Source organism: Schistosoma haematobium, assembly GCF_000699445.3.
Source record: "Schistosoma haematobium chromosome Unknown HiC_scaffold_257, whole genome shotgun sequence".
NCBI classification, from domain to species: Eukaryota; Metazoa; Platyhelminthes; class Trematoda; order Strigeidida; family Schistosomatidae; genus Schistosoma; species Schistosoma haematobium.
Genome location: NW_026137065.1, coordinates 1 through 15,060, shown reverse-complemented (window position 1 = coordinate 15,060; position 15,060 = coordinate 1). Strand labels below are relative to the sequence as shown.

The following is a 15,060-nucleotide window of genomic DNA, read 5'->3' as shown; positions in this document are numbered from 1 at the left end:
ATCATCATAGTTATTATTTCCAGATGGAATATTGCCTTCTTCTTCACCACCATCATCGTCATCATCTTCTTCATCCCCATCATCTTCATCAGTGTCTTCGTCATTCATTGTCCTCCCCCTTTCATCATCAACTTCTTCCACGTCGTTGTCGTCGTCATCATCATCATCACCATCATTATCACTATCACTATGAATAACTTTTGTATAATCCATTTGGTTTGGTATGAATAGAATCTAAATTATAACAATAACTATGATCATTGATTGATTTCGTGTAATTTTTACATTTTTATTAATTACATCATATGATAATGGTTGATCTATCATTAATCATTTAAATATTGATGAATCGGAATGTTTGTTTGCGATTTACATTTATATTCTAATTTAGAATTTTCTAAACATGGTGGAGAAGTAGAAGAATGATGATGGTGATAATAATTGTGAAGACGATGTTCTTGATGTTGATGATGATGATGATAATGATGAGGTAATGATGTTGAAGAGGTATGATCAGATATCAAATGTGCTTTTTCATTTTTCTCTGAATATTTCTGATGATAATTTGTTAATGATTGTTGTTTATAGTTTTGTTTCTTAGATTTTGATAAATTAAAAGCATCAGATTGTGTTTTTTTTCAATGATTTCACTTTAGAGGATAATGAATTAATTTATTTTCAATATTCGCATTATTGCTTATATCACGTAATGTTATATTACCATCATCAAAAATATTGTTGATTTGATAAACGTAATTGAGGATTCATTTCTCATAGTTATTAGATCAATTGAATTTATATTATTCATTTTATGTATTGGTGTTATGTCTTGAATATTATTTTGACGTTTTAATTTATTCAATGAAGTAGGTTTGAGCTTTTTATTTGGAAATTGTTTATGTGAATAATTCTCTGATTTAGGATCATCAGAATTCATTAATCCTGGAATAGTAGTTATCATTACATCATTATTATTAACCAAACAAGTTGTATTATTCAATGATTGATTATATTGTTTCTGTGGAATGAATTCCTTATCATGACAAAGTGATGATGACGATGATGATGGTGATGATAATGATTTTGTAGATTTCAATGAATTTTGATGATTATTTTCTGTAATAGGTATATTATTAGTTGAAGTATTTATAATATTCGGTTGTTTTAATATTGAAGGACTAGATTTTGATAGAATTTGTAATGATTTTACACTATTATTATTATTTAATGGTGAATTAGAAGAAAATTTAATATTATTTAATTTATTTGGTGATTGCTCAATAGGTTTTGGTTTAAAATATCTATAAACAGGAGTTAAACGTATTGAATTAGATTGATTTAATGGATCATATTCTACAATATCACCAGAAGCAAAATCAAATGATGCATAACAAGGTACAACTAGACAGGAAAAAAGAAATAGAAAACAAACAGTAGTATAAGTTTATTTATTTGTTTGAAATTTATCTATCATTATAGAGGTATATAAATAGGAAATATAGTGATGAGTTAGTTGTAATAGTAAAACTATAAGTGTGTTTGGTTTTTTTGATTGAATTTCAAAAATGAATGATAACTATCACTTATTACATAAATTATGATGATTAAAAAATATCATTGTGCTCAGAATGTTAAATATTTTAGCAAAAAAAGTATTTTCAATTATCAAATAATAAGAATGATAATGATTAATGAACCAACGGCTCACTTAGGTAATATAATTGTGAAGGGTTTTGTGGAGATTGTAATAATTTCAATAGTTGAGATCATGAGTCAATTGAAGCTAGACCATCATGGAAAACTTGGAAGCACTGAATGGCAGTTTCGTCCTATTATGGAACTCCACAACAGTGTGCATCCACGATCCCGCCTCGCAGGATTCGAACCCAGGACCTATATATATACATGCCTAAGTAATCATAGTAAAATAGATAGGATATTTCGCTATTACTCCTGCATATCGATGCAGTGACAACGATTGTTCTCACATTATTTCACATCTGTTAAGTCATTAATAAGGGTTAAGTAGACAATGATAATTCTCCTAGAAAACTATTTCTGCCTATTAAGAAAATTAAAGAAGATACCATTAGTTTGGATAAGTTCCCATTCAAATTATTGAAATTAATTAACGATATTCTTTTAAAAATATTAAAATTGATGAAACAATTATAAGCCTTAAAGAAAAGTTAATACACCAACTAAACTGATCAAATTCCAATAGCTTTCAATACTATTATAACAAAATATTATTAAACCAAAGAAACATTCTATTTATTAGATGAAAAATGATTTCAAAAGCAATAAATCATTTTAGTAATCCCTATAAGCTCAATCTTCAACCGAACTTTTACCTAATCAACATTGTTAACAAATATGTAATGTTTAATTACATCCTAAATGGGAAATTAAATGTATATTATAATATGGCTAGCCTCTATAGAGTATAACTGAATATCATAATTATTAAGTCTAACTGATATTCGACTAAATTTTGTTCAGTATTAGTGATTTTGAGATGGTGAAGATTTTTAGCTTAGGTGGATGATTTTGATGGAGTGTTGTTCTCTCAGCTGGACTTCAGAATAACGATGAAAGATACACAACCAAACAACGCAGCTCAGAAAACAAAACTCCATCAAAGTATTAATGATTAGAGAAATTTAATTGTATATTAGATCATTCAAACCATGCCTTTTGGCCGATGTACACTCATTATTACTATTGTTATAATTAGTAGAAACTAAATATTTTATTTATAAGCTGATTTGCATTTTGTATTTTTATTTATTAGATATGTGATTATTATTAGTAAATCTATTCATCAAACCGAAAATCCAACATGATAGAAGAGATAATTCTTGGAAATATTTTTTCACTAGAAAGTAGATAGGAATTAAGATTTATTACAAAAAACAATTCTATGGCTCACTTTATAGAATTAGAAATAAATCCCCTATATCAAATGTTTCCTATATAAGTTCTTAAATAACTTTTCATTAATTTAGGTGGCTTTTTATAGATAATAACAGGTTGTTTTTTGGTTTTGAACAAGATTACCATATGTTGACATTCTCAAAGAACTTAGAGCATTTTGAAAAAAAACACTTATTTGCAACAACAGTTTTAAGTTGACATGCTCTTCTTCATATGGACGATTTAAAAAAGTACCGAATATTGATTTCAACAGACTTATTTTAAGCTGAATTCAGTCAATACTTTTGAGAAAAATCAGTGATTCTCAATAACACGATAAAAGAGTAGAAAAATGGTTTATATAATCAACACTCTGGTGGAATTACTTTGTGCGGAAAATATCAACGTTCTAAACATCATACCAAAGCAAACTATGTAGATTCATGAACATATTACAAACATATGGTCATGAAATGAAACACTGGTAAATACTTTATTATTAATTACAAGTTGGAAACATTTACGACGTATCCCTATTTTTAATCTAATGATTAGTAATTAACATAAGATTTACTGAGAAATTAACACCGATACTTCTGATTTTTGTGCTATCACATGAAATCATATTCCTAACCACAGTGTCTAATCTTGCCAATCATATGGTCAGCTGAATAGTCATAAGCACCGTAGAAACTGGAGCATATATATGCTCTTAGTTGTCACAGCACAATACAAGGTGTTGAGAGATGAAAATATTAAGGCATATGTCAGTGTAGTTGAAGTAGAAACCTTAAAATATTAGTAGAAAATTAAAGGCACTGAAGATATGATTCGAGTAGGATGAGTGAATTTACAGAATAAAAAGTATAAATATTTCAAGACAAAGAATGGATACAGTACAACTTCTGCAATCATTTGGTGAGATGACATTGAGGATCATAACCAGGTAATTTACATCTGCTTGTATATTCCAGTCCAGCAGTAAATGACTTTACGAACTGAAACAAAGTCTCGGTCTGACTATCTATAGCCTTATTTCAACCTGTTTCCATGTCAATAAGTATCTTGCGTCAAAGATGATGATTGTTAGGTAAACCCAGTCAATGGAAATTCACTACGTTGTAAATAGATTCACTACAATTACTAAATGCTAACTATTTCCAAAGTAATAAAAATGTCTCAGAAGTATGAAAGATTTTGTGAATTAAATAAGAGAATTAAAATCAGAACTATACAATACATTCTAAGATAAATAAATGGAAATTTGAAAAAACATAATCAAGGTAACATTTACTTAAATCTATCAGTCATAAATTATTAGATATTTTTTCTCAAAGAATAAACAAATGAAGAAAAGACTGACAGTAACCAACAACAAATTCAATACTGATTGTGATATTCTTTTTAGATTCTACATTTTAACATGAATTATAAATGAGAGACATAGAAAGAAAGAGAGAGAGAAACAAAAAGAAAATGGAGGAGGCGGTGAGGGACACACAGAAACGAAATGAAAGTAACTAAAATAGTCAAACATGTATCTAATGTGAATAAAGTTTACTAAAACTGTTCTCATCATTACACATACACACATATATAACAGTATTCATATAACGAATATTATTATTCAGTTGTAGTAAATGGAAACAACCTAGCGAAATTTTTAAAGTGAACAGATCATGACAATAAAAGAGAAGTAGTATAGGGCAGTAATTCGAACAAAGATTATTTTCTCAATGATATGTATACATTTGACTGACATGATGTAAATAAAAATAATAAGACTAAACTAATCAATGAAATACAGATTGGTGAGCAATCTGATCATTTCATTTTTATTTAAAGAACTTCATAAAGGATTCAAAAAGATGAAATATTTAAAGGAACAATTGTTTGACAATAACTTCTTCATCATTCTCTACAGTCATAAATCAATAATGATTGTATTACTATTGTCAAAATAATTTACACGAAGTATATGACAATCATATAATGTTTGTATTTGAAATTAGTGTTTCGGTTAAGGATGAAATAAGTTTTTTTTTAAAAAAACGTGTTATTTGTAAACTGAAAAGGATATTCAAGAAAAAAAATTAGGAATATTTGTTAAAAAGTGTTGAGTTATGACCAATATGTTAAGATAAATTACATGAATGAATTCACATTTTCCTCATCTAAATTTCCAGAGGTTGAACTTCTACCAGGTGATCCACTTGTTGACTTAGAATATGTCAATGACATAGTTCTATTTGGTGAAGACTCTGACAAAATGCAGTCTTCTAACCACTGTAAGCAACAATGCAAACACGTTCGGCATGCGATTCTCCCCTCGAAATGCAAAATGTTGCTTCAGGATTGAATTGCATCGCTACGTGAACTAATGATAGGGAGTGAAGTAGTTGAGTGTGTCGACCGCTTCACTTATCTTGGAAGTCTCATCAGCCCTTGTGGTCTGGTGTTTGACGAAATCTCAGCATGGATACAGAAAGCTCGACTAGCTTTTGCCAACTTGAGCCATTTGTAGTGTAGGCGAGATATCCGTCTATCAACCAAAGAACGGGTTTACTAAGCAGCAAATCATTCCATCCTACTTTATGGCAGTGAAACATGGCCGGTAAGAGTAGAGGATATTCGTAGGTTACTAGTATTCGATCATAGGTGTGTTCGAAACATTACTCGTATATCGTGGGACCATCGAGTAAGTAACACAGTTGTTAGGAAACGGGTACTAGGTAAGGATGGCAAATCAATTGATGAAGTAGTGAAACTTCATCAGTTGAGATGGCTGAGACACGTTTTACGTATGCCCAACCACCGACTGCCTCGACGTGCTATGTTCAGTGGTATAGGAGTAGGTTGGAAGAAAGCTAGAGGCGGCCAAACCAAAACATGGCACAAGTCCATGAAGTCACTGACAAGTGGACTGGAGTCATGCTGGTAGGTGTAGACTACCTGATTGGGGACCGCTAGATGATGGCAACCGATGGTTAGAGACCCCTGAATGAAATGGCTCAAAATAGTTTTCAGTGGCGCAGGTGCATCCACTCTTTGTGTTCTCCCCAAATTCTAATCTTCTGAATTCTTCATGTCCGTTTCTCTTTTTTCTTTCCAAATTTATTTCACTGGATTATACTCCTTGAATAACACCTTCAAACACTAATCTTTCCGATTACTGCTTATGCTCCTACTAGCTCTATCACTATAGATAGGGTAACTTGAACCGATGTGCTTTCGTACCTAGTTCTACGTTGTTATTGACTGACTGACCTAGTTCATTAGGATGATAATAAACATGGTAATAGTGTTATGAAGATATGTTTTGTAACAAGAGGTATATTTATAGGGACCTGAATGTTAACAATAAATAGAAAGGTTTTAATTGCTCACTGCTGTCTGAAATTTATACGGATATCGTTGTTCAGAAAGAAAAAGGAAAGACTTAAGATTGAACCAGGCAACTTGAAGCAAGAATCTCCATTGAACGATGTGTTTTCATAGAAATTATTATGACATATAAATTCATGTGAATTAAGAAAGGCGAGTAGGTAAATCAAGATTGAGGTAAGGAAGAGATCAACATAGAAGAGGATCGAGGATAAGGATTTGTAACATGTTATTTAGGTATGACATTGTCTGATTATAAGCCATGTAAACAGAGGATTCGAATATATATCCGCTCTCTAAGAATAACCATGATGGCTTCAGCTATGTAGATGAGCTATAATCTTGGCCCACATGCAGACTGTTTAGGATCTAATACAAAATCGAGAAAACTTCGTTCGTTTTATTGTAGTCTTTACTAAGTACTAGTTGAGAAAGGATAGTGTTATTAAATTTTATGATTAATTTCCATCCATTTTGGTAAACTCTCGAGAGCACTCAAGGATAAGACGCTTTGAATACAGCCTATGCTAATAGCTCCATAGAAACGTCCGAATCAGTATACACACAGAAGAACCCATCATCAGGAATGGATCTTTGATTAGTAGTGTGAGTAATGGTTTAGTTGCGAAGATAACATACAATTTGACAGCGTTAAAAGTTCTTTCATTAGGTTTTCTTATGTGACGTGTTAAGATATCCCCCGCTATATCCTCTTTAGAGTCAGATATTAGATAATGAGTTTTATTATCCCTTCGTTTCGCTTTTTGTCTTCTATTTCCGTTCTTATATTTATTTACTTGTCTGTATTTATTCTGGCCATCGTAATAAAATATTTATAGATACATCACTGCATTATGATGAGCTTACGGAAAACAATTGTTCGCTCAAATATTCCATGTATGTACATAAATTCACCAATAATGGACATTTCATCTTAGTGTGTAACTTTTAGGTAGTGGGTATCCATGACTACACCAGGGTTCAAATCTGAGACCTTCGGCAAATTTCATAAACTTCTGTAACATTGAAAAATACGTCTTCATTAATGATGACTTTTAAGAAGTGATTCTTGGAGTCGGAATGAAAGGCTATAACTAAGGAAGTACGATAACATCGGATATAAAACAATTGACCACCTCAAGTGATGAACGATCGTTGCTCAGTGTCATAAAACGATTGAAATTAGGCATGTAAAACCGGTAAATGCTGACTAACTGGTCTGAAGACCAATATATCTTTGCGAAACGCAAAGATCTTGAGTTCGAGCCCTGGTTAGGTCATGTATTCCCATCACCGATGAGTTCCATACTAGAATAAAGCAACCGCTCACTACTTCCTGGTTCTCAGTGATTATCTCACTAGTATCGGTTTGTGTGTGACACAAACTATGAAAATTTAGTTTTCTCCACAAAATCTTGTGTCAATACCTCTAGATATATTTATTTCATTAGAAAGATAATTGTTATTTTTGGGTATAAAACATATACATTTACATACACACAACTTCATACATACCTTCATGTATACATGCGCTAAATACATCTTAAAAACAAATTCAAGTCATAACAGCAATAGGCAGAATTAACTTGGAAAAAGGCAAAATGTGACAGGCAATATAGAAAGATAAACAAAGTAACATACCATAAATATATTACACAAAGACAGATATATGGGAAAATTTGTCACAACATCATCATCTACTACTATTTTCCCACTTCATTCCCCCTATTTTAGCATTTTTTTTCCATAACCAACAAAAACGTACCAATTTCAAAGTACGGTTATTATTTCTTTTGACCGTTACCATCAGTCTTATTATTAGAGGAAAAATTTCATTACTTTTAACATAATTGTTACATTATGTGCATCTATATGCGTGTACATATATATATATCTTTGAAAAATATATGATTTGTACACATAGCTGTGTAGTTTTTTATTGAATAATGTTAAAGAAAAAAAAGATAAGTACAAAATTATATGTCTAATAATTGAAAGAAAAACAAACTTTTCAATGACTGATTTTTGTTGTGTACCTGAGAAATTGATAAGAACAACTGTTTTCTAACTGTCACATCATCATGTAATTCTTTTTTACTTTTACATAGTAGGCTTCTTCCTTTCGTTGCCTGTATACCACACACTCACACGCACACACACATACTTTCTCGCACTCATCAGGGCCATCAAGTAAACAGCCAGAAGAAAGCACAAATGGAAGGAAACAGTAAAATAGATATTATTTGGTTTGTCTTTAGTTAACTCCCTTTTTTTTAAACATATTATTCGTTGGTAGATATTTTCCTCTGATGTCTTCAATAAAATAAACAGATTATTATGTTATAATGATCAATCTCTAATTGGTTTCTATATATATAATATTCGGTATGTAATGTAAGAAAGCATCAAACATTCGTCTTATCTATTTGTTTTCCATAGAAATATTTGTCATGTTGTTTATAGTCGGTAAATCATCGTCTGTTTGATTAGATTGATAATTAGATAACTCATCTGCTGACAACTGATTGATTACTTGATAACGATTATTGTCATATTTACTTAACTTTTATTGCTGGTGAAAATCTCTCGTTGTAGTTGAAATACGGACACTAATTCTGCTAACTTGACAGCACGTGTTGTACTGTTACGTAGTTGAAGAAAGTCAACAGAAAATTCTGGACGAGCTTCAGTCGCACAAGGTGTATCAGTTCGTTCAAGATCGCAAGTACAGCTGAATAATACCAAACCCTAGATCCGGAATTTCTGGTTGATCACTCTTAACCATCTGACACCTCAGCTTACTGTATACTGTGCCGAATCTCTCAGACTAGTGATCACACTGCAACATGATTGATAGAACTCGATCAGTGCAAAAGAACTAAAAACATAACATTGTTTAAAACTCAGTGATCGATTACTTGATATACTCTCTTTAATATATAATTTATTCAATTCAGACAATAATATGATAAGAATTGGATTAGAAAACTACAGGCTTCTTTACGGAAATGCTTGCTCAAAAATAATACCAGACGTTTTAACCCGTGTTTCATATCAAAAATATAAACTAACGTAGCACCATGTTAACTGGCAAATCGGATTGAAAATTTCTCAACCTACTTTCCGCATATTTTTCCTCTTTTTAAAATAAACAATATACTTGATATGAAAGGGAATTGAAAGAACACTTAATCGAGTATAATCATCAACTCATTGGGCTATACTTTGATAAATGTTAGTTTTAGATATTTTTCTTTCAATAAACTTTCGGGTAATACATAAGTCACTGGTGCTGAAGAGCACAGAATAACATCATTCACACTTATTTGTCGAGAAGTGATAAGATGCTCTCAAGATGATTTATTTAGGAAAATTTATCATTATTTTTTGCTTTACCTATAATTAGAATGTGTTGTATACACGACGAACCATTGATCAAAATTGATTAAGTTTCAACTATAAAGTTACAATAAGGCTGAAATCGGTTCTAACTTGTTCTATTTAATTAGGGATAATATTATTCAACCCTTACATTAGAAATGTATGACTTAAATTACTCAAAAGGTATTGTTGTGTTTGATGAAGACTGACAAAATGCAATCTTCCTACCGCTTTAAGTAAAAAATCCAAACGTATACGTAACGTGTTTCTCCCCTACTTATTACTGAATATCGCTTCATGACTTGGCTATGTCAACCCCAGAATCAATAGTAGAAAATGAGATACTTGAAGCTCTCGAACATTTTATTTATCTTGAAATTCTCATCTATTAAGCAATAATGTTTGAAGAAATCCCAGGAGGTATTCATAAAGCTCCCCTGGTATTTAACACCGTAGGTCACCTTCCTTGAAGCCTTTATATCCGTCTCTTAACCAAAGAGTGAGTATACTGCTCAGCAGTTTATTTTTCTCTACTTTATCAAAAGACTGATATATTTCATTCATGATCAGAAGCTTTAAAAAGACATATTGGTGAACAAGAAACTAATCAATAAGGCTTACCTTCATCATTTCCAATGAACGATGTTTCTCTAGTTGGGTCAGAACCGATTGTAATTGGGATTTGCATACAGTGATCATGCTTACCTTCTCTATCACCTTGCATACGAAGTCGTAACTAAAAAGGTAAATAATGGTTTAAAAGTACATATAACTAGTTGATCTTAGTTAAACAGTCATTAGGAACCAAGGAGTAATGAATAGATGGTTCCTCCTAGTGTATAAACTATCACCTGTGTTCAAACATGACTCAAACCAAGAGATTCAGGTACCGAGGCGAGATCTTAACCTCTAAACCACTCAGCAGGTGCTCAAGTGTTTACATTTCTAACTCCAGTTAGTTAACGATATTCACACTGATTCATTTTAACCTGTTTACTATTTATTTAAGAACATTTTAATAATTATTTATGGTCACATCATTGTTTGAAACCCATTCAACGAATATAAATTGCAGGTTTTTCAATACATCAACAAAAGCTTAACAAAGTTTCCGATTAAATAATAGTTAGAATACAGCTTGTTTTTAGCCATACTATGCCAATTTAAGATAAAAATATTTTAATAAGATAGTCATTTAGTTGGTAACAAATGATTTATTTTGGTTTTAATACAAAATTTGCAAAGACGATTGATTGCAGATTGGATCTGTCAAAGATTGATCTCAGATGCCGTACCACTAAAAACCAAGAAACAGTGGACAGCTGTTTGGTCCTAGTATGTAAATACCAAGGACTGTGTACTCACGATCACACCAGTAATCGAGCACAGTATCTTCAAGTCTAGTATCAATAGCTTAATTATGAAGACCATTAGGCTAGCATATAATGTTACAGTCCCAAAGTCAATTAGTCTACAATATCGTTCGATGATTATTCAATTCAATTAATGATAACTGTTTAAATCCCAATATGTTTGACCATATGTCAGATACGACTTCTCACTATTATTTCCAGTTGAATTCACCAGTCGATTTAAGCTAAACCACCATGGAAAACCTGGAAACATTGGATGGTCGTTTCATCCACGATCCCGCACACGGAATTCGAACTCAGGGCCTTCGGTCTCACGCCTGAACGTTTAATCTTCAGGCTGTTATTTGTAAAAATATTTATCTACACATCATAAAATATAAATAAGAACTATCAAATCATTGTCCAGTTTAAAATACTGAGATTAAATAATAACTCTATGCCAATTTATGAAAATAGTACAAATGTAATGCACTAATATATGACTTATTAATAATGACTTTTAAGATTAGATAAATAATATGAAAGATATTGAACACAACTTTCAATTCATTCATACTATATTTACTATATGATAATATTTTAATCTTTTCGTATTTAATAAAAAAATATCCATAAAACTTACAATTAATGAATATTCTAAATAAATTAAATTTTGTCTACCAAATAATCCACTAGTTGGAAGAGGTGGTACATGTATTAAATCTGTGAAATATGCTTGACCACCTTGATCTGGTACAGCGATAATATTTGTTGATAAAGAATTCTGATGTAATTTTTGTCGGTGTTTATGTTTTGTCTGGGATTTAATCTGTTTATCATTTTTACTATTTACACTATTATGTCGATGTGTTTTTTGTTGTTGTTCACTACGTTCAAAACGATTTGTTGAACTTCTTGATGAAAATGAATTTGATGAAGAAAATACACCAGAAATTTTATTCATATCTAATTGTTCAAATAAATTATATCCGGACAATGTTGATTGAGCATTTAATCTTGTCGCAAAAATACGTAAAACTTCAATATGATTTTGTTTATTGATACCTTTTAAAAAGACTGTCTTGAATTAGATTTTATTAGATAAAGAAAAAAAAGGAAATCATAAATTTAAAAATAGTTTTTCAAATATTTATATAATTAAATTTCATTCAGTAATGAATAAATAATGATTGATTTTTACAGGTTACATAACGAGCTGACTTCAATTAGAAAACAAATGAAAACCAAAAATAGTAGAAAGCTGTTTCTTTCTAGTATCTGACTTTTCAATAGTACCTATCCACTACGTTACCACTGGACCGTTAGTCACTGGTTTACATGTTAACACTGAGTCGGTCATACATACGCACTACGTAGAAGCCCCCATACTAAGACCAGACAGCTGTTCAGTACTTCTTGATTTCTACTATTTGTCTAACGATAATTATTCCTTGATTTAAACTGATTTCCTAAGGATAGTTGTTTGAAATTTTTTAGTTCCATTCATTCTATTTACTTACTGAATGATAAATCATAATAAAAATATGTGGATTCGTCACCTATAACTTCGAAATATTAATAACTTATTGTAATTTTATTAACCAAAAGTAAGATATTCAACTAATATTCACCCTCAACTTAATAATTCAGTACCAATGTAAGATCAGTAGAATAGTAACTAAGAAGAGATTTATTGGCAAGACAATTGATCACAATGGATAAATTAGCTGTATAAGTGTTTTCTGAACTCAACTATCATTTATGAGTTTTAAAAAAATGAATTCTTTAACAAAAATTACATATTGTTTTATATGACAAAATTTATCACTAGCTTAAGCCAATATGATTTTCTAGAAAAATAATTATACTAAATTTCCAATCCATTAAATCAATATTATCTTGTCAACCGAAAATTTGTGATAACACTTGTAGACACATTATAAAAACTTCTATCTGTCAAATAACTAAATATATGTGAAATATCTAGTTGTCTTTCATTTAAAATTAATATTGAAGATATATCTTGGAAAGAGAAATAATCCTTAGTTTACATTCAACGAATGTAATAGATTGTTTTAAACACTAACAACCTTTAATGATGTCTTATTTAGAAATAAATTACATTGAATATTGAACAATCAAATTAAGACTTCTATTTATTTTTTCCTCAATAATTCACTTTATAGAATTAAATTAATTTAACTACATTGTAAACAAACTTTAACAAATTAAGAAATGTATTATTAGTAATAGTAACAAAGAAATTCATTGTCAGTAAAGGGTTGTGGAGATTATTAAGTTAATGGTTGTGATCATGAATTGATTTATGTTAAAAAACCATTGAAAACTTGGAAGCACTGGACGGCCGTTTCGTCCAATTGTGGGACTGCTCAGCAGTGCGCATCCGCGATTACGCTCACGGGACTCCAACCCAGGGTCTTCAGTCTCGCGCGCGAACGCTCAACCTACTAGACTATTGAGCTGGCATTCAAAAGCATTAATGTCTAACCTCAACCAATCCATGAAGTTGCGCGACCATCTTCCATTGTACTTAGGTAGATGCCTGTCTCTATCCGACACGGATTAGCTCCACTGGTCACGGTTTCTCACTGGAATTCCGAGAATTCTCCCATGAAGCTAGTCACTTGTGAGCACATGTTTATCACAGTAAAGGGTTGTAGATACTAATAATTTATTGATTGAAATCATGAAAGTATCGTGAAATGAATTTGATTATATGTCCAATGAAAAAAAGCAAACAAATAACTATTTATATGAATTACATATTTTTTTTAAAATAATGTAGCTATAAGACACTGAAGTCAGTGATTTTTATTATAAGTGATATTTATGTAATTTTAATAGTTGCGATCATGAGTCAATTGAAGCTAGACCGCCTTCGAAAACCTGAAAGCACTGGACGTCCGTTTCGTCCTATTACGGGACTCCTCAGTAGTGCGCATCCACGATCCCGCCTCGCGTGTTCCCAACCCAAGACCTATCAATCTCGCGAGCCAGCGCTTAACCATTAAAGCATTGAGTCAGCATCCAGTTGTGTTAATGTCTAACTTGAACCAATCCATGAAACTGAGTGACACATTCATCATTGTCATCAGTGAGTTACTATCTCATAACAGACCTGGTTGAACTCCACTGGTCACTGCTTTTCACTAGAACTCCAGGGAATACCACTTGGAGACCGTCACTAGTGAGCATATGTTGATTAATATCAGAATGGGTTTTGTGGAGATTTTAGTAATTTTAATAGTTGAGATCATGAGTCAATTGAGGCTAGACCACCATGGAAAACCTGGAAGCACTGGATGGCAGTGGGACGAAACGGCTCATGATATCAACTGTCAAAAAACCCTTTCTGACATTAGTATTTATGTGTTAGGAGGATAGTGATGATCACAAGGAGACCTAAGTTTTAGTATCATTCTAGTTGATATTCGATAACGGTGATTATGTGTTCAATAATGTGTTTAATTTATATAAGAATTTTACAATATGAGAAATACAGTGAAATGAATGTTTCGTCATAAATGATCAATTCATTAGATATTATTGTTCAATCAAAACAACACAGAAAAACTTAGTATAATAAGTTACAGTTTAAATCAAATAGAATAAAGTATCATTTCTTCAAATTATATGTGATTAAACTAACCTGTGCAAATGTTAAATGTACAGTTTGTATAGCACGACTAGATCGATTGGTGATATGAACTTGAGGAATAATTGTTTCCCCAGGAACAAATCCAGTTTTATTCACGGCTAAATCGCATAGAATTAATCCACTTGGATGTGAACAACAGCCTAATGATACAAATTCTCGATGTAATGTTATTCGATCCTAAAAAAGATAAGTATGGTCTTAAAAATCAATCAAATGTTTTATGATAAATATTATATAGGACTACATATGATTTGATTGTCTTTTGCTAGCTAAAATGATATACATTGACAATAACCTCCCAATAGTCTACTGGCATGTTGACTGATTAAAGATAGTTAGCAGAGAACC

At 31.3% G+C, this 15,060-nt stretch overlaps 1 protein-coding gene across 1 annotated transcript; it reads right to left on the bottom strand.

The window, feature by feature from the left end:
• Nucleotides 1-712: 712 nt before the first annotated feature.
• On the bottom strand, nucleotides 713-15,028 carry MS3_00010537 (uncharacterized protein; the record flags this gene model as incomplete). The annotated part of the gene is made up of 5 exons (XM_051218911.1): nucleotides 713-1,401; nucleotides 10,303-10,417; nucleotides 11,677-12,114; nucleotides 14,704-14,889; nucleotides 15,008-15,028. The coding sequence occupies 5 exons, from the start codon at nucleotides 15,026-15,028 to the stop codon at nucleotides 713-715; spliced, it is 1,449 nt and encodes a 482-aa protein (XP_051064043.1).
• Nucleotides 15,029-15,060: the final 32 nt, after the last annotated feature.